The 27,599-nt window shown below is 33.7% G+C and overlaps 1 protein-coding gene across 1 annotated transcript; it reads left to right on the forward strand.

The window, feature by feature from the left end:
• Positions 1–26,683, forward strand: LOC137398091 (dopamine beta-hydroxylase-like). Its single transcript, XM_068084198.1, has 14 exons — positions 1–140; positions 1,215–1,347; positions 2,690–2,842; positions 4,044–4,217; positions 7,635–7,718; positions 8,975–9,072; positions 10,419–10,531; positions 11,924–12,014; positions 12,385–12,526; positions 15,096–15,278; positions 17,419–17,547; positions 18,103–18,195; positions 21,257–21,376; positions 26,126–26,683. Exons 1-14 carry the CDS (start codon positions 1–3, stop codon positions 26,237–26,239), a joined length of 1,767 nt encoding a protein of 588 aa, XP_067940299.1. The 3' UTR covers positions 26,240–26,683.
• Positions 26,684–27,599: the final 916 nt, after the last annotated feature.

A 27,599-nucleotide genomic window follows, 5' to 3' on the forward strand; every position in this document is an offset into this window, starting at 1 on the left:
ATGGCTTTAGCTTTAATGGTCTTGATATCCTGCTGCCTAGGGAACAGTATGGGTGGAAAAACAGAGAGATACCGTAGCCTCAGGTACCACTCTCAAATCACCTCAACAGAACATGAACTCAAGTGGGACTTCAGTGAAAAGTGAGCTCATTAAAACGATCTTATTATTGAAATTTCTTTAGGTATCTAGCTAATTACCGCTAATCCCTCTTTTGGTGTAATTATACAAAGGAGGTTTTCTTTCATTGTGCAAAAGGTTTTTGCCAGAAAAATAGGCAAAAGTTTTTCTCATAACTCATATAACATGATTAATAGTGAAGTTTCAATTATTTTGAAAAATGTAGTAAGCTTTCTGTTTCAAAGAGAAATTTTTATTGTTTTGTCATACTTGTTAGGATGGTAAATATTATGCATAAACGAACAATTTTTAATAGAAACACACCAGCACTAGTTCTGGCCACATATGCACCTGAAATTAATCCCAGTCAGCTAGAAATATTTTTGCAGACAATTTGATATACCAAAACTGCTGCAATGAAACTGAACTTTTTTTGTGTTTACACCGATTTAAGTCGTTGAATATGAGTTTTTACAAAAACATTTTAATTTAAAGTTTTCATCAATGTACTGTAACTGTATTTCCTAATTTCATATTATTAAAAAATTCAGTATCTGAAAAGATAATAATATGATAATAAAAGTAACAATAATATATAGCAACATTTTTTTTTATAATACGTGATTTCAATTTTGAACTTGACATGTAAAGTGGCAATTTAAAATCAAAGAGTAAGCCATAAAATGTTTCATAATAAAACTCAGTGTTTTAAAAGATTTCATTTAATGAACAACTTGCATACATCTAATAAACATTTTGAAAATATCATTGCTAGCTGTTTTAATAATATTCCACCCAAAATTTATTTTCCTATATATGTCAAACTATTTATTTGCTTTTAGTCGCTAACTGTTGTCATTTTTCTTTTTTCGTTGTTTTATTATTATTGTGTAGTGAAATTTGAAAAACATTTTTATTTGAAATAAAATTATTTCCAATAAAGTAATATACATATTCATTTCACTAAAAGCTACAAAATAATTTGGTAGTAGAATTTTTGGCTGAAAGCTTAAAAAATTTTTTCTAAACTCAGTGCATGCTATTGCTTCAATCAAGATGATGACATTTATGATGTGGGGTTACAATATTCTTTCTAGAATGTTCTTCTTTGAGCTAACTGTGCGGTCACATGATCCAGTAGTAGGAATGGGCTTCTCAGATCATGGAGAATCTAGTAATGCGGATTTCATGGTTACGTGGTTAGACTCTGACGGAAAAAGACATGTGCAGGTAAAGGTCATAAGGTCATATAGGTCATAAGGTCACACGTTATAAGGTTTACACTATATCACTGTATGTTGGCATTGATTCGAAAATACTTAAGTCTGTGATAACAATGTTCACAATATCAAAAACCATAGCATAGTGTTTTCATTATAAAATGTGTGCGAAAAATTGGCAAAATACTAGTCCTGCAGTAACTATCATAGAGAAAACTATAGATGAAGCAATTCACGGCAGTCAATCACTTTTGCCAAACTCAACCCTCTGCACAGGCTGCTGTGAATGTTCGGCAAACTATCAAAAAGTTTATCAGCTGCAATCTTTCTCAGCGTATCCGCGTTGCCTTGGCGATGCCAACAGTTACAGTGCACTTAATCAACAAATAATCGGAGAGGACAACTCCTTGACAACTTTCCGGCAGACTCTGATACAGTGTGAACTAGTCTTTAAACAGAAAGCTGCTCCTAAAGATAAACCTTCACAAAATTTTAGTAGCTTAAATTAGAAATTATTGGAATTTTTCTATCATTTGAAGTTGTTTTGATGTTTGAAGTAATCTGACTGTCAGGATGTTTCAAGATTAAAATCAATAAAACTTGATTGCTGTTAAAACGCTCATATCTAGCTAACGTACAAATATGATGCTTATAGTTGCAAAGAGACCAACGGAATAGAGGCGTGTAATACTGCAACTAGAGTGTAATAGCCAATATCAACTATAGCAAACGATAGCAAATAGTGGCATAGTTTCATCATTATTTTTCTGAGAAAAGAAATATAATGACGAAATGAAGTCATATTTCTCTTGACATATTTTGTCCTAAGTGTTTTAATTGCAATCAAGTGTTATCAATTTTAATCTTGAAACACTTTTCCTAAATTGCGTTGAAGTTCAGTAAACAAAAATATTTTAAATAAACTATTTCCAATAAATTGCATTTATTAACTCTTTCATCGTTCTTTTCAAACTTTATAGGTTGGCAGTGAAACCTGCTATATCTACTAGTACGCTTTGAGATCCCGTGAGAGTACTGTGAGAGATTGTCATAAGTAATCAGCATATGCATGATTAAGTGATGGAGTGGCAAAGCTGCTGCAAGAGTGTAACAAGTAGTGCCTTTGTCTGCAAATTGGAGTATCTGAATTCCAACCCTGTGCAAAGGCAATTCTTTTTTCTAATGCTCTTAACAAGGCTGCGGACAGACAAATGGACAAACAGACAAACACTGATCATATTGTAGGAAAGACAAGTAGCAAACATGTTTGTATTTTATTAAAAAGGAAAAAGCTGTGATTACCAAAATCTGAAAATTGTGCTGTTCAAATCACTAAAACCTGACTATTGCAGGACACATGGACAGACAGTTACTCAATCATGCATCCTGATGTTCACCAGAGCTACACGGTAGATGGAGTCAGATCGCTAGACGCTGATGAAGGAATGATATTCAGGTTTTCTCGAGACAGAAAGAGCTGTGACTTACAGGACTACCACATAGATGTAAGTTTACTATGATGTGATAGTGCTTACAACCTTAGATGTCTTGGCAGTGTGAGGAAATGTTGTCTATATATGTATGACATGCTGAACTATGAACCATAACTTAACTAGTTGGGTTGAACAACAGGAATACGCAACCATATCTTGTTCGACATTTATTAAAATGTACTTCATTGACTCATTTACCTTCCTAAAAAAATCTTTCACTCTAAAACATTTTTTCTACTAAGCAACTACTAGTACTAGAAAATCTTTGTTATAGAAGATTCTTTTCTTAGTAAGCTTATAGCATTGGTGGCTAATTTATCAACTCAGCTTTAGATTTTTAATGCAAGACTCGATTGCAATTTGTGCTTACATACTTGAGACTTGTCATTTTAACATTGCCAAATTTGTAGTGAAATATGTGTAACACAAACAGCGAGATGACCCAAGTCTAAAAGTAATGGCAACACAGCTTATTTACTGTTATGGGAAACTATAAATAGTATACCATGTGTTTACCGGTTGAGGAAGAAACCATACATGTGTTTGCCTATGCCTGGCTCATACTATATCGCCGTATACCGGCCTTGTCCTTTTGGCGTCTGTCCTCGATTATTTGTACCAAGGACTGATAGCATCAACAACGCGGATGCGTCAGGGAAGTAGGCAGCTGTCAAACCTTTCCAATACTTCGCCGAGCGTCAATGACAGCCGGTACAATGTGATCCATTTTAGCAATAGTAATTCATAGTTGCACATAGCGTGGTTTATCCATTTTTGTTTGTGACAGTTGCCGCGGAACCGGTCTTTGATTCAAGGACGCGAAAACAAAGATATTTTTTGCGAAAAATTAAAAAGAAAAATTAGAACACTACGCCACAAAGTATTTGCTGATGTAAACGTTGATGGGTATGTGATGGTGTGAATATCGTTATCATCGACAATCACTAAAGTATTGTGGCATCAACATTGAGATACAGCAATATAGTATGAACCAGCCTTTACTGGTTAAAGAAGGACAGCTCTCCTGTATGTGCGTTGACTGCTTATTTCTTGCTAGTTGTAGATGGGGTCATCCATATACTCAATTTAACAAAATTGTTCTGACTGGTTATAGCCAGGAACCACCCATGTGCTCATGTTTACTATAATTATGTTACTGGTTATAGTCAAACTCATGTGTTCATGTTATCTATCTTTTTCTTACTGCTTATAGACAGGGACCACCCATGTGCTTATGTTTACTGCACCTTACATCATGGCTGCTCCTGAAATGGTAAACACATCAGCTTTCAACTTAACTACTACCAGAGTTCAGATACTGAAAAGCCAAGTAGACCCTGGAGAGATCCCTGATGATACACAAACCATAGACATCCGGAATAACTATGTAAGTTATTCATAGAAATAATAATTGCTCTTGGAGCATTTGTAGTGCTCAGCTTACACCATCCTACATCGATGTCAATTTGGGAAGTACAAAGGGATATGTGGGTGGCAGCCATATTGATTTTTAAATCATTCAATACTTTTTTAAAAACATTTAATAACAAATTGTCTGGTTGTATTAGCTTTTGTTTTAGAAAATGATATTTACTATCAAATACATGTACGGCCATATCTTGACATACGAGCATAAGTAATATATCATAGTAAAATATGAATACCCTAGGACACTTACATTTCGCTAGTATTTAGTTACGTGAGTAGCATACAGAGTAAAACTTCGCTGCAGCTTAATTTCGCGGATCTGATGAGTGCGAAAATATAGTGATGTGAAAATAAATGCGGTAGAACAAACATAATTAGATTTCTCAGGTCCAGTTCACTAGTAAAAAAATTTTCAATTTGGGACTAGTTTGTATTTGTGAACCGCGAGTAGAGATGTGTGGGCGAGATCGACAATGCAACTTGATCGCTTGCTGCTATTTGTTTCTTGGACTATTGATGACGTCTAGGTCCTTGCCGCCGTGACTGATGTGGCATCAATATTAGATCTCAAGTATTTATAGCACGCAGTGGCCATGGCTCAAGGTTGTTAATGTTTTTTGTTGGTAATAAAATTCATCGCTACAATAAGTATTATTCAATTTTATGACTTTCCCTACCAGACTTTCATCCTCATCAGTTACAAATTCAGTGACTAAATTAATATCCTCATCTTCCTCATTTGTCTTGGCTTTTTCACAGGCCCGTATTCTCCGGGGCGGCTGGCCAGCTGAGCCGCCCCAACTTTTTAGGAATTTTTGGCGGCCAAGCATAGTCAAACTCGGAGAACTCGCCCTCGGATTTAATGTAAAGTTTTATCACGAACACTTGGTTAACTCGAACGGATTTGTTTGGTCCGTTCCCACGCTATGATAAACTGCTTTAGATAACTCGACCTCAACATCATTAACTCGAACAGTTATTTGCCCAACAGCTACGGGAACGGTTTTTATCGCAGTAGAATATCACTTTATTGCAAGCCATTGAGATAAATGTTAACTTTTAATAGTTCTTGGGCGTCATTATTATCATGATTGGCAAAATATTTATGTTAACGACTTTTATAAAGGTTTGCAAAGGTCAAGTTTTACCAAACACCCATTTGACAATGGCCCAACGAAAGCATTTGGATGAACTTAAAATAATCTTAAACTTAAAATTGATCTTTGTTGAAACGCTCAAAAGAAAAAATATGTTATTTTTCTGAGCGTTTCAACCGCGGTCAAGTTTAGCCTATTTTAATCTGAAAACTTCCTGGCAGTCACATCACCTAAAACAAACAAATCTCAAATAATAGAAAAATATCTTTTAAAACTTTACGTGAGATGCCCGGTTGAGGCCCTACATGAAAGAAACCTGTTGAGGGGGCTGATACCGCCCCTCCAAACCCCCAGATGCTCATAACTAGTTGCTTAACATTAGCCGCCCCAATTTGCAACCAGGGAATACAGGTCTGCTTTTCCAAAAGAACTTGTTATCTCAATTTGCTTTGCCACGCTGCTCAGTCGGAAGAAATTGCCCAATGAGCCCAACCACACACATAGGTTACCTGCATTTCTAATATGACGATTTTATTGTGGATATCCATGAACAAAGCTATTTAATTTCGCGTTTTCGCTCGTTCGTTATGATAGTTTAGTTTCGCTAATGAAATTTTCGCGAGAGGATGACTCCGCGAAAATGCGAAAGTTAGATGCCGCGAATACATAAGTGTCCTAGGGTGTATATATATATATATCTATATATATATATATATATATATATATATATATATATATATATATATATATATATATATATCTATATATCTTTCTTAATATGATGTATTTCAATATAATATATATTATATCAATATTCATCATATACTAATATATGACATTTATTACTGTATCATATATTAATACATATGATATTTTCATATCATATATAAATAATATTTATACATTCATATACCCCCGAACTTTGGTAATAATGTGTTCAGATTTGGTGGTCATGTACTGACTGTTCGCAAAATGAAACATATTTTTCCACAAGAAACAATAGTAAGTATTTAACCCATTTTCATTCCTATGAAAAATACTAAAATATTAACAGGACATGTAGCTAAACAACAGTGTTAATTTAAATATGTACATGTTCATGGGTATATGTAGTTCTTTGGACCTATTGTTAGACGATAAAGCAACACACAAAAACTGGTAAAAAATTCTCAAACAAACTGTTTGTATCATACTCTGCTGGTAGTCTGAATCGAATAGTCGCTCACCGAAAGATTTACCAAACCATTCGGTGAGCGACTATATGGGTTCAGTTTGACTAAGCTCTTTTTGTTCTCACTCAGCATTCTCCGCTTGACTAGTTTAACTCGAGCACCAAAAATCTGTTCGAATTAAGATGTATTTTTTGCTCAAATTTTGTTGTTGAGCTTAACAGAGTTGTTTGACAAAGGAGGAGGTCGAAGATCGAGATCCCACTGTATATTTGTTTTTCCATCTTTTTCTGAACCAATAAAGTTGATGTGACAAAAGCCAAAGTTCCTTAGTAATTTTTTGAACTATCAACATTGTTGCCCAACGGTATCCATTTAATGGTCAAGTTTGTTTGTACAAAACCATCACTCGTGAGCAGTTTGTCTGCGATTACACTTTTGTAAAGTTGGCCTATGCTGTCTCTTAAAGGGCAATTTCCTGTGGCACCGAAGAGTTCAACTGTTAATTGAAAAGGTTGATTGCTAGATTAGATGGTTTTCTGAGAAGCAAGCCATGAATATCCTATAATTGAAAATTTAATCAACTCAGTTAAGGCAGAATTTTATATATGACGCACTCAACCCTCTCAATAGCTTCCTAATTAAACTGCTAATGACAGGCTTCAGCTAGAGTTTGCCTTGACGACGTGAAGCAGGTGCTTGCCAGTGGCAATATGTCATGAATCCTTATTGTGAGAGTGTTGAGCAAGCGGTTCTGTGTGATGATTTAGCTAAAACTGTAACCTTTTAATGTATTTAAACATACAGCAAGTTTTCAATAGCATACTAATCAGTGCAAATGATTGGCTTATAGAATTCGTAATAAATAACAAGTCCCTTTCATATTCAATATTTTAAGGTTTGCTTTCGGCTGTAAAAATAACGATTTCCTTAATGCCTGTACAGTTCTTTTAAATGCTACCTATTCTTGCTAAGTGAACCCATCAAAGAATAGTGCTTTAATAAACTACATACTGAGATTTTTGCAAAGCGTAAATTAAAAAATATTTTTCAGTTTTGTCGGCCAGTTCATAAGATAATAGGACAAAAGATTCAATGATTGTTTTTCAGGTCAAAGTACCGTCTATGGAGACAACCTACTGGTGTAGCATTCACAGGATGCCGACTATGAGAGTGAAAAAACACATCATCAAGGTGGGGGGTCCTAAGTATCTAAATAACTTATGTAGGTCTACATACAGCTTGATGCTCATTTTAATAATTTGTGGAGTTATGTCGCCATGTAAACTGTTGTTGCAATAGGGATTAACGCTAGGTTCAAAACTTGCACGTGTTGAAAGGGGGAATTAAATCACTGATTTGGAGATGATGCCTTGCTGTTGTTTTAAATAAATACCAAAAATATGAAACTTACTGTTGAACAACATATTTACAACAAATTATTCCATTGCGATACAGAAAAGAACAATTTTATAACAAATAGAAAACTATCAACACAAACCTTTTACCATCTTTAAAATATGCTCACAGAGCTAATTCAATTAGTCCAACAAAACCAATTGACACAATTAAATTTCAACATGTTCTGAACACCAAGATTTTTTATTAATCATCAGCTGTGTGTTGCTTGTTGGAATTCAAAAACCATAATGCCAAGCATGGAAAGAGAGTAAATACAGGAAGTAAAAACATGTCGAGACACAGGGCCGGGCATTAAAGCCAATCCAATCCCACTGCCAAACCACCCCAGTTGGCCGAACACACTACAAGCCAAAACAACTCTCGTGGGTGGCCCTTTGGACTCGAACACAACATTGTTTTAATTAACTAAGGTAAATAAAATTGGTGAGTGAATAATAGACAGAAAGGGCTACGTGGGTTCTCTCACAGTTGCCTATAGCATAACTACTACAAGCCTTTTAACAGTTTTGCTTTTTTCGCAAACTCTAAAACTTGTATGAAACTTTTGAAAATTGTGATACCGTGATATTAAATTAATGTTTTTGGCAACATTGTTTTTGCTATACTCAGTTTTTGGCTGAGCTAATGATCTGCATTAATTTGGTAAAGAAAATAACAAGCGCCATTATTTTACTGCTCAAGTCTTTTGTTCTAAAGTAAACCTAAAATTTGTTCAACTCATAAAAACAACTTGTAAATAGGCTAAGCCTTTAGCAATGGTAGGTGATATAATTGGAAAAAGGAAGAGAATATATTATTTTTGACTATGAAGTCTTGGGAAATATTTAAATTGACAGCTTTTAAGCATATAATAATTAAAGAATAATATAACATTTCATTACGTATTTTTTGTAAGAATTTTCTATTAAAAACAATGCAATTTATTCAGTAATAGAAATTTTCAGACATATTTTTGTCGCAACGGTTATGTATAAACTTCTTTAAATTTGTTAGTCAAAGGTCGAAACAAAGATTACATATTCTTTTAGTATGAAGGCTTGATATCTTCAGGCTCTGAAGCTATAGTGCATCACATGGAGGTCTATAGCTGCGAGGTTTCTCCAAGAGTAACTATTCCAAACTATAGGTGGGTTATTAATAATTTGTATCTGTTGTTGTAAAGGTGACCCTTGGAGACAATGCCGGAGTACAACCGCATGGTGTTGGCTCCTAGCTGCCCAGTTTTATGTCTCTTAGGGCTGCTGCTGTCACACATTCTTCAGAGGCCATAGACCTCAATGCTATTCTCAGAGACCAAAAGATACCTATCATTTTACTTAAATATTTACAAATGTTGTAAAAATTCATTTTCTATACGAACAAGATTATTATATATCAAGTTTGAAACTACAGAAACACTATCAAGCCAGTTTTATAGTTCAAAGTTATCAATTAAATACATGTATATGCTTAGCTTTGGAAAGAAAGCTACAGGGCACTAACTAAGAATAGTGTTGTCTGCTATACACAGCTAGGTGGGATTTGGTTGAAGCGCAAGGGAGATAAATCTTTTGTTTCACTGCACAGCCTGAAACTGTCAAGTCATTTGATGTGAATAAAGATAGTTATTATAAATGCTCATTGTATTTAATACTTGACAAAACATCCATTTTTAGTTTTTCGATTGCAAGACGGAACTATCGATGCTAATTTTTTGATGAGATGGCTGAACAGTTTTTCAAAATAACTATTTCAAATCTTTACTATAATAAGAGCCATGCCTGTCTGTCTGTTCGAAGCCACACTTAAAGCGGTAGAAAAAAGATTGCATTGCACGGGAATAGAATCCAGATATTTCGAGAATTCAAATTCAAGGTCAAGTGCGCTACACCAAACCACTAGACTCATATCACATGTTTCTAGTGGTTCATGTGACATGTGACACATTTCTCATGTGTCCTGTGTGACATGTGACACACCATTCTACATCTAGGAATCATTGTGCACATAGTTGTTACGCACGGCGATCTCTTACAGCACACTGGACTACCAGGGTAGTAGTATGCAATAATAGCTGCTTTTCATATACATAACAAAGTTACAAAGCTAAATAGGTAATTAGCAAATGAGCATTGAGTAGTTTATAGCTTCATCGATATTTTCAGGGATGTCAATATTTAAGGAAGAGTTATCTTCTCTTACTGTATACAAATATAAATAGTTTAGATGTTCCAAATTTTGTCAATCATCAGTTGTTTAGAGTTTTTTTAATAGTTTAAAAACTTGAAAATTAACAATAGTTTACTAAAATCTAGAAAATTCTTCAAGGTTCTGCGTTTGCCTATTATTTTGATTACGTAAAGAAATGAGCGAAAAAAATTTTCATGCTTTTAAGATGTCAAACATTTAAATCATCGTTTGAAGATTAGGTTGTTGTTTAGAGTGGTATTTGTCACATCTAACATTTGTATACAAAACTCTTCTACATTGCAGCGGGCCATGTAACAGTAAACCTCGCACAATCAGTGGGTGTAGCAAAGTCATTGGAGCTTGGGCAATGGGTGCTAAGTCATTTTCATATCCAAATGAGGCGGGAATACCAGTTGGTAAGTTATTGCACAAATGTTGATAATTGAGGCGCTAGAAGTCAGTTGGGTAGTTTGTTGAAATGTTTTAATTACTTTCCCATGTTAGCTAGCATGAAGAAAATGATTTGGATTTATCCCCTACAATGTGTAAACATCTGTAGAAGATAACTCCAAATTAACAAAAGTTGCTCTCACTATTTTTTACTGTAATTTAGGGGTTTTATAAAAGATGCAGTAATTCAGTGTAAAATAGCTAATTTGTTAGCATTTTGTAACAGACTTGATCAAAGTTCACAATTTTTGCTATCTCAGTTCAATATTTAAGTTAGCAGCCATGTTTCAATGGTCAGGTTTTTTGGTCAATAAGTCAGTGGTTCACTCACAGAAGAACCATTGGTGATATTAGGAAGGGCATCCAACCTCAATTGTACTTGTGTCAAATCTCATTAGCAAATGGTCACAATGAATTAACCTGGTCATTCTAATTTATATATATATATCTCAATTTTTGTCTATATTCTGTCTGTTTGCTTATAGCGCTAAAGTTTAAGGAGTTAAAAATCTGCTGTGGCCTGGTTTAAACGCAGTATGTGGAAATAAACAAACACTCTCATTGGAAATTTGCCATGGTAAATGTTCTGTATATGTTGATTAAAAATAAAGCTTCTGTGTAAAAAATATGTTATTACTCATGCGCTGCCGGGCATTCATCCAGTTGTATCATAAACATCAACAATTAGAGCAGCATTTAAACTTAATTTTAACACTGAGGGTATCAGCAATTTTGTTTCAATATATTATAAATTATTATGAGCATTATTCCAATACTCTTAATTTTATTTTATTTTACTAGTCATTAGTATTTTGTTTGTCTCGTGGTCTAATTTGTTTTGATGGCCAATGATAATGAAGTTTATATCTCTAAATCAATTTCTAATTTAGCAACCAGAACAGCAATAAAAATAATTATGTTACAAGGACTAAACAATATTTAGAGAAGCGATGCCTGATAATGGTCTGCAATTTAATTTAGTTTCACGCTGCATCATTTTTATTCTTGGCAAAATCTTATTATTTAACTGATGTTTTCTAGAGTATAAAATATTTTGAAGGAAGTAGATTCAACTAAAATTCGGAACAGTTTATGGAAGATGTGAGTTGTTTCGGAATATTGCTCAAATATTTATTATGATAATATGCTACATTTGGCAAACTCCTGAAAAATCTATACAACTGTTCAATAGCAAAAATTGTGCAAATCTGAAAATAAACAGTAAATTTCAAGTTTTTTTGGTAAAAGATATTTAAAACAAATTCATTTGTAAGCCTAAAATCAAGTAATTCTTTAAAATGAAATGACAGTCCCATTACAACATGTGAAACTAAAAATATTTCTTCAACTTCTTCTAGGCAACATGATCAGCAGTGGATACGTAATGCTTGAAATTCATTATAACAACCCTAATATGAGGTCGGATGTCGTTGACTCTTCTGGCATTAGGTAAGTTAAATTCGGAGTTATCTTATTCGCAATGTATTCAAAGGATGAGCAACTCCTAAATTGTTAATAAAAATACTTTTGTCAAACTTAGTGAATCCATATTAAACCATTAACAAAAAAGATGCTGTTTAGCTAACAGTTTTTGCAATCATTATATTTTGAATAAAATAAAATCTAATAATCTAGATTTTTTCTAATTAGTTAGTTTTTCTTGATTTAGAATTATTAACCCATATCATTCTAATTGGTTCTGAGATAATTTTTTAAATCGTTTGTTTTGATCCTTTCTGACAGCACCAGCTAAACTATGTAGGTAGAACTCATGTTACTAAAAAATGTATTTGTTTTTGATCCAAACTTTTTTTTCCAGATTTACTGTTACGGATCAGCTTCGGCCATATGATGCAGCGATTATGGAGCTCGGTGTGACCTATGACCCAAGACAGAGCATTCCACCACGCTCGGACAAGTTTTACTTGGAAGGTGTCTGCTCAGAGAGATGCTCAGACAGAGTAAGTCATTGATTCATGATGTAATGATTGGGCTTATAAATTTTGTTTGTCAGTCTTTTATTTATTCATTTATTTATTGCATTACATTGCATTGCATTACATTGCATTACAATAAAATTTAAAGCAATGCACACAATTTACATGCAATTTAGGATTTTACAGATTTACATTTGCTGAGAGTATAAATAGCCTTGTTATAATAGACAGTAATATAATACTGAATTTTAATTCTTTGCTATCATTAGCTATTCCCTAACCTTGTCTATTAGGAAAATTTTTTGTGATTAATAGCCCTTGACAAAAATACCGATATGAACTATTGATTTACATACCAATTTGCGATGCAATATTTTCAGCTGGACTTTTTCAAATTACAAGGAATGAAGCTGTATCATGTTTATTCATTCAGGATTAAATGCAAGTGTATTGCATTGCAACTGTATTGTGTGTATTGCATTGCAATGCAATACACTTGCATTGCAATGCAATACATTGTACTAAATTGCATTGTATTTTATTGTACTGCATTGAATTTCATTTATTGTATTGTATTACAGTAAAATTCAAAGCAATGCCAACAATTTACATGCAATTTAGGATTTTACAGATTTACATTTACTGAGAGTATAAATAGCTTTATTATACTAGGCAGTTATGTTAAACAGTATCCTTGTATACGGAAAGGGTAATATTTCGAACTTTGTCACAAAGCAAATACTTTACTGCTATTGACGCCGCAGAGATGTTAACATTTTGTTGATTTGTTGTTTGAGAGCTGGCGTTTACTGAGTTTCTATGATTTGGCTATTCCGCAAGTAGGTGCCATCGGCAAAATGGAAATGCAAAATGTAAAAACCTTCCAGTTTTGTTACTCCCAAATTTTAATTGAATGTTTCATGCTGGCTAATAATGGGCAAGAAAACTTTGAGCAAGCTAGTCCATTTAGAACATTTTTCACACGTAAGCTGATACTACTTCAATATGAGCAGTCCAGAATATGCTGCTATGATGGCAGGTGTAAGATTCATTATCTTTTTTAACAAAGCGCCCACGTTAATCTGCATTGTGCTAATGTACATTGAAACACATATCGCCGGGTGTCTCAATGTGCGCACAACTTCAAATCTGCATCATCTGCTAAAAGGGCACATAATGCATATCCTTGTATACAGCGAGAGTAAAATCTGGAACATTGCCATAAAATGGATACTTTGCTACTGTTGATGCTGCAAAAATGTCAACATGTTGTTGTTTTGTTGACATCAGGGCTGACATTGCCTCAGCATTGCATTTGGCTCTATTGATCATTACAGTGTTTCATTGAGTTCAGTTTAGTTTAGCAGGAAATAGGAAATGTTACCACACAACTAAGCAAGACAACCAGTTTTTACTGTTACTTGCTAAATAAAAGGCAGGAACAATTGAGAATGCCTCCAGGGATAGCATAAAAAGTTCTATAGATTTTCATATAGCAGCTGTAAACCACCTGAGAGATTAGCGTTTCGATTCCATATTGCGTTCATATAGAGTTTTATAAAGTCGAGCAGTTTAATTAGGTTTTATATAAACTGAAGTTATATTTGTAGTAAACACTAGCAGTAAGCGAGATTTATTTCATTTTTGATCAGATAGCTCTCAGGTGGAGTTTGAAGAGACTACGGCTCAAAAGATGGACAGAAATTTGAAACCAAATATTTTTAGCCATTTGGGAGAAGGGATGGAGCATGAGCACGTGAACTTTGGGTAAAATCGGGCCAAAAAAGTAGAAATACAAAGCGTTTACACAGACAAACAAACAGACACGTCATAACAAAGTGGTATTGATTAATGTAGATTCTAGAGTTTCATCAAGATCTGTAACATGAATTACAATTTTTCATAAATGTGCACTTGCATTCGCTTTTTATTTTTTAATCATTCACGCAAATACTTCATGAGCAGAAATTTTTTTATCCCTTTACAGCAAAACAAACTCTTCTTTGAAATGTTCTGTTTGGAAATTATTTTTGAAAAGGCCATATTCTCTAAAACTGACGTCAATAGCCATTCTCCTATAGCCATGTCAATGCAATGCAATAAAATTCAATTCATGCATTGTATGTATTGAATTTTATTGCATTGCAATAAAATGCAACACTACAATAATTTTCAATGCAATGCATTGTATTGTATTGTATTGTATTGTAATGCATTGCATTGTATTGTATTGTATAGTATTAGGTTGTATTGCATTATATTGCATTGTATTGTATTGTATAGCATTAGGTTGTATTGCATTATATTGCATTGTATTGTATAGTATTAGGTTGTATTGCATTATATTGCATGGAATTGGGTTGCATTGTATTGTATTGCACTATGTTGCACTGTGTTGTATTTTATTTTATTGTATTGTATTATGTTATATTGTATTATATGTTATGCAATATTTTATTCTTTTCTGTGAAATGAAGTTATTAAATTTTGTGTTTTTATATTTTATACCATGTTATATTTTATGTTGCTTTTTCTTCTGACAAGTTACCATTAATTCAAGGCATGTTATTTTTTGTCTTAAATTTTCCTCTAGGGACTTCCTGAAGGAGGTATCACTGTTTTTGCATCACAGCTGCACACACACTTAGCAGGAAACAGAGTTCGGACAATGCACATCAGAGATGGGTTGCAACTGAAAGACCTCAATGGTGACAAACACTACTCCCCTCATTTCCAAGAGATCCGTCTCCTTCAGGAACCAGTCAAAGTGCTTCCTGTTAGTAGCTTTCTGTGTTTGACCTTATTTTTTTCAAAAATGACTTATGAAGTATTCCATTCTAGGAAGAGACTACCGACTATTTTCTGGTAGTAATTTGCAAAGAACTACTTCTTGTTAGCAGTTATGTTCTATGAGCAAAAAGCTAGGAGGTCAGATTTTAGCAGCAATTCATATCAGCTTAAAGGTTGGTTTGATTAACTTCAATTTTAACTTAAAATATTTTGTTTGTCTAAGAATTTATTTGACTAAAGTGTACACACTCAGCGTGTATGAAACATTAAAATTTGCAGTAGTTCCTGGTCTGAATTTTTGAGTAGAAGTGAAACTTCAATAACTGAATGCTATATAAGCAGTATGAATAGCCTTGAAATGATCCAATCAATGACGATGATTTAAGTCAACTAACCAATAAGATTTAGGTTTAAGCAGCGCTCTGGTTCTGCCAGTGTTTTTCATAAATTACTTTTTCCTTTCTAACATTCCTAAAAATGAGCCTGCACAGAATTTTAGTAAATGTTATCAGAAAGTGTTGGTATTTTTTATCATTTGCAATCGTTTTTGATGTTTTGGGTGATCTGACTACCAGGATGTTTCAAGACAAAAATTTGACAAAATTGGTTGCAGCTAAAATGCTCAGATAAGACCAAAAGATTAATGACATGTTACAGTGTAACTTGAACACAGTAGCTTGTATCAACTAGCAAAATCATTTCGCACACTTTTTCCTTCTGAGCCTTTTAATCATGGTCAATTTTTGTCTGTTTTAATCTTGAAACATCCTGGCAGTCAGATCACCTCAAACATCAAACAATCACAATTGATAGAAAAATACTTATAATTTCTGATAAAATCTACAAACACTTTGCGAAAGTTAATCTTTCAAATATAGGATGAAGGTTGCTGACTAAATGTGGTTTGTCAAGGATAATGATTTAATCATGAAATCAACTTTTATTCAGAAGATGACATTTTACTAAGCAGGATCTATAAGCACTCTCACCAGTTTAAAATAATTTCATATATTATAGTATATGCCTTGTTTGATGATATAACTGTAAAAGTAGTTCACAAAATAGTCTAACAGCTCTCATTGCATGGAGCAGCCACAGTATATTTAAAGTTGCACCATAGATCTTTGATTCATGATGTACTCCTCAAAACTAAATTTGTTCAAGTAGACTCGCTTTCTGGTCCTGATCACTTTTCAATTCATGCGTAGTCAACTAGTTGTACTAATAAGCCAAAATCCCTGATCGCAATTTTTGAAGTGGGCTGAAATTTTTTTATTTCTACTGAGGAGAGCTTAGCCAAGTGTTATAAATTTATATCCATCAAGTCAAATACTTTCATAGCAAAATTCTTTCACATAAAATTAGCGAAGCGACATAGCGCAAAATGCCTTCAGATTTAACCGATTCTATGAAAAACAGTGAAATTCTCCCATCATAGATTTGAAGGTCTGTTAGTTTATGACTGACTACCAGAAGGCAGTTGTTAGTTACATCTTTTTATTTACTAGTTGGGTCGTTCTCCTCATCAGTACGCTTGAAAGCCCGACTATGGGATATCAGGTCCTACTTTGTTCCTGTTACTCAAAAAAACACTGATTATGGTGTCAGTATAGTCTGTGGCCATTTCTGCTAGTCAGGTTTTAGAATTGTTAGATAAAACAAGAATATATAAATAATGATGTGTACAACAATATGAAAAGACAGCCATTTTGTAAAATATAACCTTTCGGCCAGCGGAATAAGTTTCACTGATCTATTTAGGTAATGTATAAGCATTTAATAAAACCTTTTCTTGGTTTATATCGTAAGCCGAAGTTTATTGTCATTACAAATTTTACTCACTTTCATTCTATGACGAGTTATTTAAATTTAGTAGGTCAACGAGAATGCTTTACCATATGAAGTAAATAACACAACTGTCACTTTATACAATTGAAGTACTCCCATGACCGATAGTCACATATCTAAACAGTCAGTGTAATTTTTTGTTTTTGCAAGTTTTCTATCCATTATCATGTGCTCTAGGGCAAACAAATTTCATGATAATTAAGAAACTAGACATTTGACGTCTAAACGAGAATTATATCATAAAACTGTCAGCTCAAGCCTACGATATCTTTTTCCAGGGAGATGCGCTGATCACGGAATGTGAATATTCTACATGGCACAGGGATAACCTGACACTTGGAGGCTTTGCTATCAGTGAGGAGATGTGTGTCAACTATATACATTATTACCCTAAAACTAGTTTGGAGGTAAGAATTGGATGGAAATTTGGGAGTTGCCCTTTCATAAAATAGGCAACTCCAACTGTTTCCTCAAGCTCTCAATTTGCAAAATAATTCAAGAAGCTGGCGAAGCATATACTAATATAAATGATTATCTACAAGTAATCATCATACCATTCTGCATATCATCATGATCCTCATTTTCTGAACTTCTCGACTAACAAAAAGACATCATTGTTTTTTATTATTATCAGGTAAAGCTGAAGGTTAGCTTAGCGACCTTGTGTTTTATAGGGACTCTGTATACACCGCCCATTTTAAAAAGTGTTAGACAGAAAGCCACTGAATTTATCTTAAAATCTGATTTGCCCACTCACAAGAAAAACACATGACAATGTTTATGCCAAATTTAAGAGCAGTGCTAGTATGGAACCTAACGCTATTCCTTATACCTCTGTACTTAGTGATGACTACTGATAATGCTGATTCTTAATTTCAACTCATAAGATCTGTAGCTAGTAAAGTATAATAATGCAACAATAATGATATATTTTAACATGTTTTACTGCGATTATATTGTAGGTCTGTAAAGCAACTATCTCTAACTCAGCTATACAAAGGTTCTTCACAATGATGGCATACTATATGAAAGCCAAAACAAATGCGTACCAATCGGTAAGCAACCTGTATTTTGTGCTACCCATTGCCTAACAGCTTAATATGGTTGGTCGATATTTCTAACAGCCTAATATTAGTCGACAATTCTAATAGTTTAATATGGTTCATCAATAGTTCTAAGCTTCATATTATTTGTTAATTTTTTCATATGTTCAATAGGATTAGTCAATATTTCTAACATTTGACTATGATTGGTCGATATTTCTAGTCTTCTATTATGATTTGTCAATATTTCCAAGTCTAATATGATTGGTCATCAGTTTCAACACTTTAATATGATTCGTCAATAGTTCAAAATTTCATATTATTTGTTAACACTTCCATATGTTTAATATGACTAGTCAATATTTCTAACAGTTGAATATGATTGGTCGATATTTTTAGTTTTTTATTATGATTTTTCAATATTTCAAAAAGCTTAATAAAGTTTTGTCGATGCTTCTAACAGTTTAGAATTATTTGTCAGTATTTCTAAGTTTCATATTATTAGCTAAAATTTCTATATGTTTAATATGACTAATCAATATTTTTAACAGTTGAATATGATTGATCGATATTTTTAGTCATTTATTATGATTTGTCAATATTTCAAACAGCTTACTAAGGTTTGTCGATGCTTTTAACAGTTTAATATAATTTGTCAATATTTTTGTGATGACTCTATTATTTCATGTAGCAGTAGTCTGCTTATGACGTCTTAATTAAGCATCTTTGGTTACAGAGTGTGGAGTTATCTTATCTATTTCGCTTATTTTAAGCCTTTCAAGTTTTAAGGTCTTTCAGTCTGCACATAATTTTTGACAAGGTTAAGAAGCGCTGTTCAAGGATCACACAAAACCATTGAATAATTTAGAATTTGTTTAAACTACTCAAAAATTTTATATTATGAGCATTTTCTATTGCTCATTAGTTCACATCCATGGCGTAAGCAAAATCCTTCCAATAGCAGGTATGTTATATAAAAAATAATAAAAAATTTTAAAGCCTAAAATAATTTATCTGTAATCAGGTTGTTCAGCTGTAACGTATTTCTTCCTTCAAGAGAAAGTGTCTGTCTATGAGCATGCGAATACAATTTTGAATTACTAAATACAGTGAAACTCGGATAATTAGAATTTCATGGGACCGAGTGAAAGTGTTAGAGTTATCAGAATGTTCAAGTTATCGGATCACTGTCACAAGTGCATGTATTTATCAGTAGATACATGTACATATACAAACTATATATAAATCATAAGCATTGATTGCTTGTTGCAAGTTAAAGGGCCTCTCATGTAAAGTTTTAAAAATTTTATCAGAAAGTATTGATATTCTTCTATCATTTGAGATCTGTTTGCTGTTTTAGGTGATGTGATTGCCAGGACGTTTTCAGGCTAAAATTTGCTAAACTTGATCACGGTTAAAATGCTCAGAACAAAGACATCTTTTTCTCCTGACCATTTTAACCAAGATCAATTTTGCTGATTTTACATTAAGTTTATCCAAAGGTTACCTCGCATTTCCTTGCTTTTGAAGGGCCATTGCAAAGCGAATGTTAGGCAAAATTTGATGTTTTGCAGACCTTTAGAAAAGTCATTAACGAAAATACTTTTCCGAGGATGAAAATAAGGACGCCTAAGAACTACTTAAAGTTGATGTTTATCTCTATGTCTTGAAATAAGGTGATATTCTAAAGCGATAACAACCGTCTCGGTAGCCGTTGGGAAAAAACTGTTCGAGTTAATGACGTTAAGTTCGAGTTATCTAAAGCAATTTATCATTGCGTGGGTACGGACCAAACAAATCCGTTCGAGTTAACCATGTGTTCGAGCTATCCGAAGGAGAGTTATCCGATTTTGACTAAATTAGTAGTTTGTACAGAATCTGTAGTTTGCTAAATAATATGGGTCGCGGTCACAGAAACCATGGTTAAGTCGCAAATCACGAAGTTGAGTTATTCGACTTTAATGTTCCACTAACTGAATTTATAATTTTGGTAAGGATTTTGATAACACATGCTTCTGGACTAATCAAAGAGTGATCTTTCTGAATCTGAAGTCAGTTTAGATAATAAATGTCTTAAAACCTCGGAAAAACCCCTTAAAACCGTTGCTATGCTAAACAGGAAGTACTGATAAATGGCGTCCGAAAAACGTAATCGTTTCTTTTTTGCCGATTTGAGGGATAATTCTGACATTTTGGACACTTATAATGAGTACTTTGGTATTCCAACTGATGCCAAAAGCAGTGTAAGTAAAGGGAATGACCATGATATATTCTTAACCATTCATATAAGATTTTTACAATATTTAATTATAAGAATAATTATTCGATTTTATAAGATTTGATTCTATAAGAAAAATTATTCGAATTTGCAAGATCAAAGTATAGAGTGACCAATGATGTGTAATATGTTACTGCTATTATTATTTTTTAACATTTTGTTGATCATACTACGGTGGTGCTCAATATCGCGGCACTGCCAAGCCGTTTTTAATATCTGCAAAATTAGGTAATACATTTTCTTATAGATATACAGCCATTTCTATGACAACCAGCCAAAATCTGTTTAGATTTTTAAATTCAGCATAATTTTTTTGATATAAATACAGAAATCTAGATAAATATCAAAACCTCTTAATATTGGTTGCTATGACGTTTTGAAATGCAAACAAAACTGTGCATCGGTTTTCGTTTCTCAGACTTTAACACCAGTTTTCTCGGAACTAGGTTTTCGCACTGATGGTAAACATGCATTCAGTTTATTGACCATAAAATCTGTTGTAATTAAGCTAAAATCAAAATTTTTTTTGCAAAATAATTGTGAGAATTTTCTCCTTCTGTTAATGCAGATAACTTTAAATCTTATAATCTCGACTTAACCATGGTTTCTGTGATCATGACACATATAGCAAATCATTAGCAATTTAGTAATTATTACTAAATAATCAGGTTGCTCGGCCGAAACGTATTGCTTCTTTAACAAAAAGTTGTCTGCTCGCTAACATGAGAATACAACTTGAAATTACTAAACAGATTTTGCTCTGTTATATTCACTTGTAAATCTTATCGACTTTAGGTTGGAGAGAACTTTCAGAGCATGAAATGGAATCCAGTCAATTCCAGACTACTTCAGTGGTTTTATGACACGATGCCAATAGATGCGGAGTGCAAGCACTCAGATGGGACATATGTGCAGGTACCCATCTATTTACCGGACAATATAACTAGAACTTAGGTTAAAATGTACCTCTTTAGAAGGTGTGGCTGATTTTTTTCAGCAATGGAGTACTCAATTGTCTGGTACATATTTATGAAAGCACCAAGATTAGATGTAGAATTTTGGCTGGCTGTGAGAATGGGTTTTGCAATGCTCATCAGTTAATTCCGTTAACAACGAACACATTTTTGACATATTAAAAAGTTGTTGATAGAATTAAGTACATATTTTTCACCATAGTAAAAGATGTGCCTTTTGTCCATTCAGCCATTTGTTTGAAACTACATTCGTCTAACCGTAACCACAATTGGCGGTTTGAAAAAAAGTGCATCATACAGGATTCGAACACGCTGTGATAATTTTTAGAGTGACTAATAAAATTGAAAGCTGTTTAATGGACAATAAGCAAAATGAAAATATGAAAATTAATTTATTCCAACATTCCAGTAATTTTTAAATTATTTATATATTTACTTTTACTTTAAGCGTATAAAAACTCTACAGCTAGTATAAATTTTTATTGCCAAGCATAGACTTAACGAATCTGCCTGCACAGCTTGCTCTTTAGCATAAAAAGCATTAATTGGTGTGTCAGTAACATTAATTGTGTCAGTAAAATACCTTTTCTGTAACAGTACAGTTTAGTTTTGAGAAAGTCAATTAAGAAACTGTTTTAGTGGTATGGATTTTGAATTTTAAAGCTTTCAATATTGACAGCATATACGCTGCCAATAGTGAGAAAGGCTTCTACAGTAGATACACTGCTGCCTTTTCAAAAGCGTCTCACGGCTAACCTGAAACGTTCCTTAATAGAGTTAAGACAAAATTGACATGTTTATTCATATCACATTGCATGGCTCAGCATGATATGAGCATCTGCACATGTAGGCTTATAGCCGTCAATAAAAAATGGAAAATATCATATCTTAGTTAAATTTGTCTGGAATGACAAAGACTAGGAATTTGAATTTTTTGTTTTTGGCTCCGCTACTCTAGCCTGAGGCTCTGATAATCTGTCAGCCACTCTCAGTTTGGTACATCTTGTTAGTATTTAATGAAACATTGGCTAGCAAATTCATTTTCATCCTCGAGGTTATTAAAGGGTCACTATCATCAATTATTTAAAGATTTTACCAGGAAGTATCAGTATTTTTTTATCATTTGCTATTTTTTGAGGTGATCTGACTACCAGGATGTTTCAAGTTTAAAATCAACAAAACTTGATCAGAATTCTAACGCTTAAAAAAAAAGTGCCCAGACCTTTCCAAAAATGATGTCAATTGGCTATTGACGTCATTTTTGGGGATGGCTTTTTCAAAGAAAATTTCCAAACAGAACATTTCAAAGAAGAACTTGTTTTGCCGTAAAGGAATTAGAAAATTTCTGGTTACATTATACATTTATTTCCGTAAAGAAATCTTATAATTCATGCTACTGACCTTGACACAGTTCTAGAATCTACATTAATCAATACCACTTTGGTATGATGTGTCTTTCTGCTTGTCTGTGTAAACACTTTGTATTTCTACTTTTTTTGCCCGATTTTACCTAAAGTTCACACACATATGCCCCGTATATTCTGCCAGGTTGCTAAAAATAATTGGTTTCAAACATCTGTCTAGTTTCAAAGACCTGGCCTCCTAAACACCCACCTGAGAGCTACCTGATCAAAAATGAAACCAATCTCGCTTGCTGCTAGTGGTTACTACAAATATAACTTCAGTTTATATAAAACCTAATTAAACTGGTCAACTTTATAAAACTCTATAGAACGCATTATAGAATCTTAACGCTAATCTCTCAGGTGGTTTACAGGTGCTATATGAAAATCTATAGAATTTTCTATGTGATCCCTGGAGGCATTCTCATTGGCTCCTGCCTTTCATTTAGCAAATAACAGTAAAAAAACTAGTTGTTTGTCTTGTCTAGCTGTGTGCCAACACTTCCTATTTCTCAGTAAACTAAACTGAACTCAATGAAACACTGTAATGACCAATAGAGTCAAATGCAATGCTGATGCAATGTCAGCTCTGACGTCAACAAAACAACAACATGTTGACATTTCTGCAGCATCAACAGTAGCAAAGTATCCATTTTATGGCAATGTTCCAGATGTTACTCCTTCTGTAACAAGGATATGCACTACGTTTCCAATTTGCAGATGAAGTGGATTTGAAGTTGCGTGCACATTAAGACACCCGGTGATAAGTGTTTTAATAGACATTAGCACATTGCAGACTAACGTGGGATCTTTGTTAAAAAAGATAATGAATCGTACAACTGCCATCATAGCGGCATATCTGAACTGCTCATATTGAAGTAGTACCAGCTTGAGTGTGAAAAAATGTTTTAAATGGAGTAGCTTGCTTGAAATCGTCTTGCCCATTATTAGCCAGCATGAAACATTCAATTAAAATTTGCGAGCAACAAAACTGGAAGGGTTTTGCTGTTTCCGTTTTGCCGATGACACAAATTTGCGAATTAGCCAAATCATAGAAATTTAGTAAACGTCAGCTCTCAAACAACAAATCAACAATATGTTGACATCTCTGCGGCATCAATAGCAGCAAATGATTCGCTTTGTGGCAAAGTCCCAGATTTTACCCTTTCTGTATACAAGGATACCCTTTTACATAACTGTCTATTAAGGCTGGTTCATACTATATCGCCGTATTTTGGCATTGATGCCACAATACTTTGGTGATCGTTGATGATCACGATGTTCACTTTATCACAAACCCATCCGCGTTGGCATCAGTGACGTAATGTTCTCAGTTTACTTTTTAAATTTTCGCAAAGAAACCTCTTCATTTTCACGTGGCTGAATTCAAATACTAATCCCGCAGCAACGGTCATAAACGGAAATAAATAAATCATGCTGGCAGCGAACGCGAATTACCATCGCTCAAATGGTTCACATTTGAAAGGTGGTCATCGATGCTCGGCAATAGGTCGAGAAAGTTTGAAAGCTGCAAACTTTCCTGACGTGTCCATGTTGCTTCTTCGACGCCATCGGTACATGGTTCACATAATCAACGATGAACATCGAAGGTCAAAAATGGCGATATAGTGAAAACCAGCCATTACAACAAAGCCATTTATGCTCTCGGCAAATGTGAATCTGCAAAGTCCTGAATGAATAAACATGATACAGTTTTATTCCTTGTCATTTGGAAAAGTCAAGCTGAAAAAATTGCATCGCAATTTGCTATATAAATCAATAGTTCATATCGGTACTTTTGTCAAGGGTAATTGATCACAAACGATTTTCCTAATAGACATTGTTAGAGAATAGCCAATGGTAGCAAAGAATTGATGTTTGGTATTTCCTGTTGCAATTTTATTATCAGGAAGCAACAGTATACATCAGTTCATTGGTTAAAAAATGACAGGTAACTAACCAAAAAGAAACATTTGTACTGATTGACGAATTGACTGGAACACTTGTGTATAAGTGATAAGTTTAATACAATTATCTTTTCATGTGTGTACCTGCAGCTTTTCATGATTTTAGTGCATTAAAGCCAAAGCCCGAGGAAAATTAAGGAAATTGTTTTCCCGCTTGATGCTATGCCTGGGTAACCTCGGCTGTGTAGTTTTGGTGTATTTCTTTGCATTTTCCTTTTACATAGGATGATGAAACTTTAGACGCTTTGTGAATTATATGTTTATAATAAAATTCTAAGGTTTTATATCAATTGAGCTAGTATAGTTTGAGATATTGCCAAGATACCAAGAGTATTTCTAACTAACCAAAAAATACCAAATGGCTGCCGACAGAACACTAGTTTCTAATGACAGGCTGGATAAAGTTGTTGGTAATAAAGGATCAAAAATAAAAACGTTAGAAAGCTTCTTAAGCTTTACGCTAAAACCATTTGTTTTACTATTCAGCACAAATATACACACTCGCTCAGGCTCAGTGTACATCAACCACGGTGCTTTTTTAATTACCTCTTAAACACCACGTCTTTGAAAGAATATTAAAAAAGCTTTTTGCTCTATTTGACTTATGTTGTTTTCATTGTGTTCTACAAGCTTGAAGTTTCAAACTTGTGTTCAGTTCAAAAGAAATTGTGCTAGTATCAAGGCTGGTTTACACTATTTTGCCATATCCTGGCAGTAATACACCACAATACTTCGGTGATCGTCGATGGCAACAATGTTCACACTATCCCAAACCCATCCAGCAAATACTCCATGATGTGATGTTCCCATTTTTTTTTTTTTTTTTTGCGAAAAACTTCTTCGTTTTTGCATTCTTGAATCAAATATTAGTCGCTCAACGACTAGCATCAACGGTAATAAATAAATCCCACAATCAGTGACCACGAATTATTATCGCCAAAATAGTTCACATTGTACAGGCGGTTGTGGCCGCTCGGCGAAATACCGGGAAATTTTGACAGCTGCACACTTTCCAGACGTATCCGCGTTACTTCGTCGATGCCCATCGGTTTATGGTTCATATAATTGATGATGAACGCCGAAAGAACAATGTCGTCATACTTGGATGTAGAGTGAACCAGCCTTGAGTGATTCCAAAGGAGATAAACAGTTGTTAGTGCAGTCTCTAGGATCAGGTGACCTTCTTGGATATACAAAACGAGACGTCAAGATATTAAAAAGATCATCTCTCATAAAACAGCATTATAAGATTTCTGTGAATACTATGTACCTGCATATTGTGCTTATACCATACCTAACCTCAATTCTTTATGTCTATAGGGGCGGTGGTCTCACATATCGAAGCCTCGGGTTTGGCTGTCGGACAGGTACAACCCGATAGACGAACACGAATGTGATGAGAAAGAATTGGAGAGGTTTTTCCGTACAACATAGCTCTGATGAACATTTCACTCTATGATCTTCCTCACTCTATGAGAAGCATTAATCTATGATCTTCCTCACTCTATGAGAAGCATTAATCTATGATCTTCCTCACTCTATGAGAATCATTAACCTATGATCTTCTTAGCTTTAAGAACAGCGCAGCTATATTGTCAGCAGATTGCTACACTAATTGCCAGTTACTACACTAAATATACCAACAGTGTAGGTTTAGAAATTGCTACCAGCATTTATGACCTAGCACACTTCTATACATTTAGTAGTTTTAGGAATAGTTGTACTAAAATGAACTAACACAAAACTTTAGTAGACTTTATCAGAAAGTATCAGTATTTTTCTATCATTTGAGATTGTTTTTGATGTTTAAAGTAAACCAACAGCCAGGATGTTTCAAAATTAAAATCAACAAAACTTAATCGCGGTTTAACTCCTCAGAGGAAAAATATGTGTGAAATGTCATTACTTGTTGTTAGGCCTATTGTTGCGATAGCTGGTATGGGCTATTGTGTTCATGTCGCAGCCTTGCGCTTCACTAATTAGTCGGTTTTTCTACAACTGTAAACGTCATAATTGCACCTTTGCTTGATCTGAGCATTTCAATCACCATCAAATTTAGTTGATTTTATTCTTAACACATCCTGGCAGTCAGATCACACCAAACGTCAAAAACAATTGCAAATAATAAAAAGTACTGATTCTTTCGGATTGAATAAACTAAAATTTTGTGTAAGTTTATCTTTAAATGTATGACTTTATGGCGTGTGAATAATAATTATTATTAAGGTATAGAAATATAATTGATATATAGATAAATATATTTCGGTGTAAATAACAAGATTTATATATTTACTCTGTTGACTTGCCGTAATGAACCATTTTGAAAAAATATTCACCTAGCTTATAAAATATATGTTTTTGCCTACTTTTAACAAAGTCTTAAAAAACATTGTTTGTGTTAAGTAGAGAGTACGATATTGTAAATTACTAAAATGCATGTATATTGTTGCGTTGTCGTAAACGGAGTCATTCAAATATTGCATTTGCAAGACCTGTAGACAGAGTCAAGTATCTTGGCTGCCATATATGTTCTGTATGTATTTTGTATCAAAGCATTTAAGTTGACCCCATATTATTATACTAAAACTTAGTACTTTATTTATTTTAATTAGTTATTAATTTATTATGCTTTTTTGTTGATATAAAAGTTATTTATTGTAAGTTTTATCCTAATAAATGGTTACAGCAAAAAATCGTTACTGTAATAGGAGGTGTATTTGTCCGTCTATTTGTTTGTCTGTGCGAAACAACAGTTGGGATTTGGCAAAAAAATTGCATCGTCCAGGATTAGAAC

This window comes from Watersipora subatra, chromosome 6 (assembly GCF_963576615.1).
Source record: "Watersipora subatra chromosome 6, tzWatSuba1.1, whole genome shotgun sequence".
Classification (NCBI taxonomy): domain Eukaryota; kingdom Metazoa; phylum Bryozoa; class Gymnolaemata; order Cheilostomatida; family Watersiporidae; genus Watersipora; species Watersipora subatra.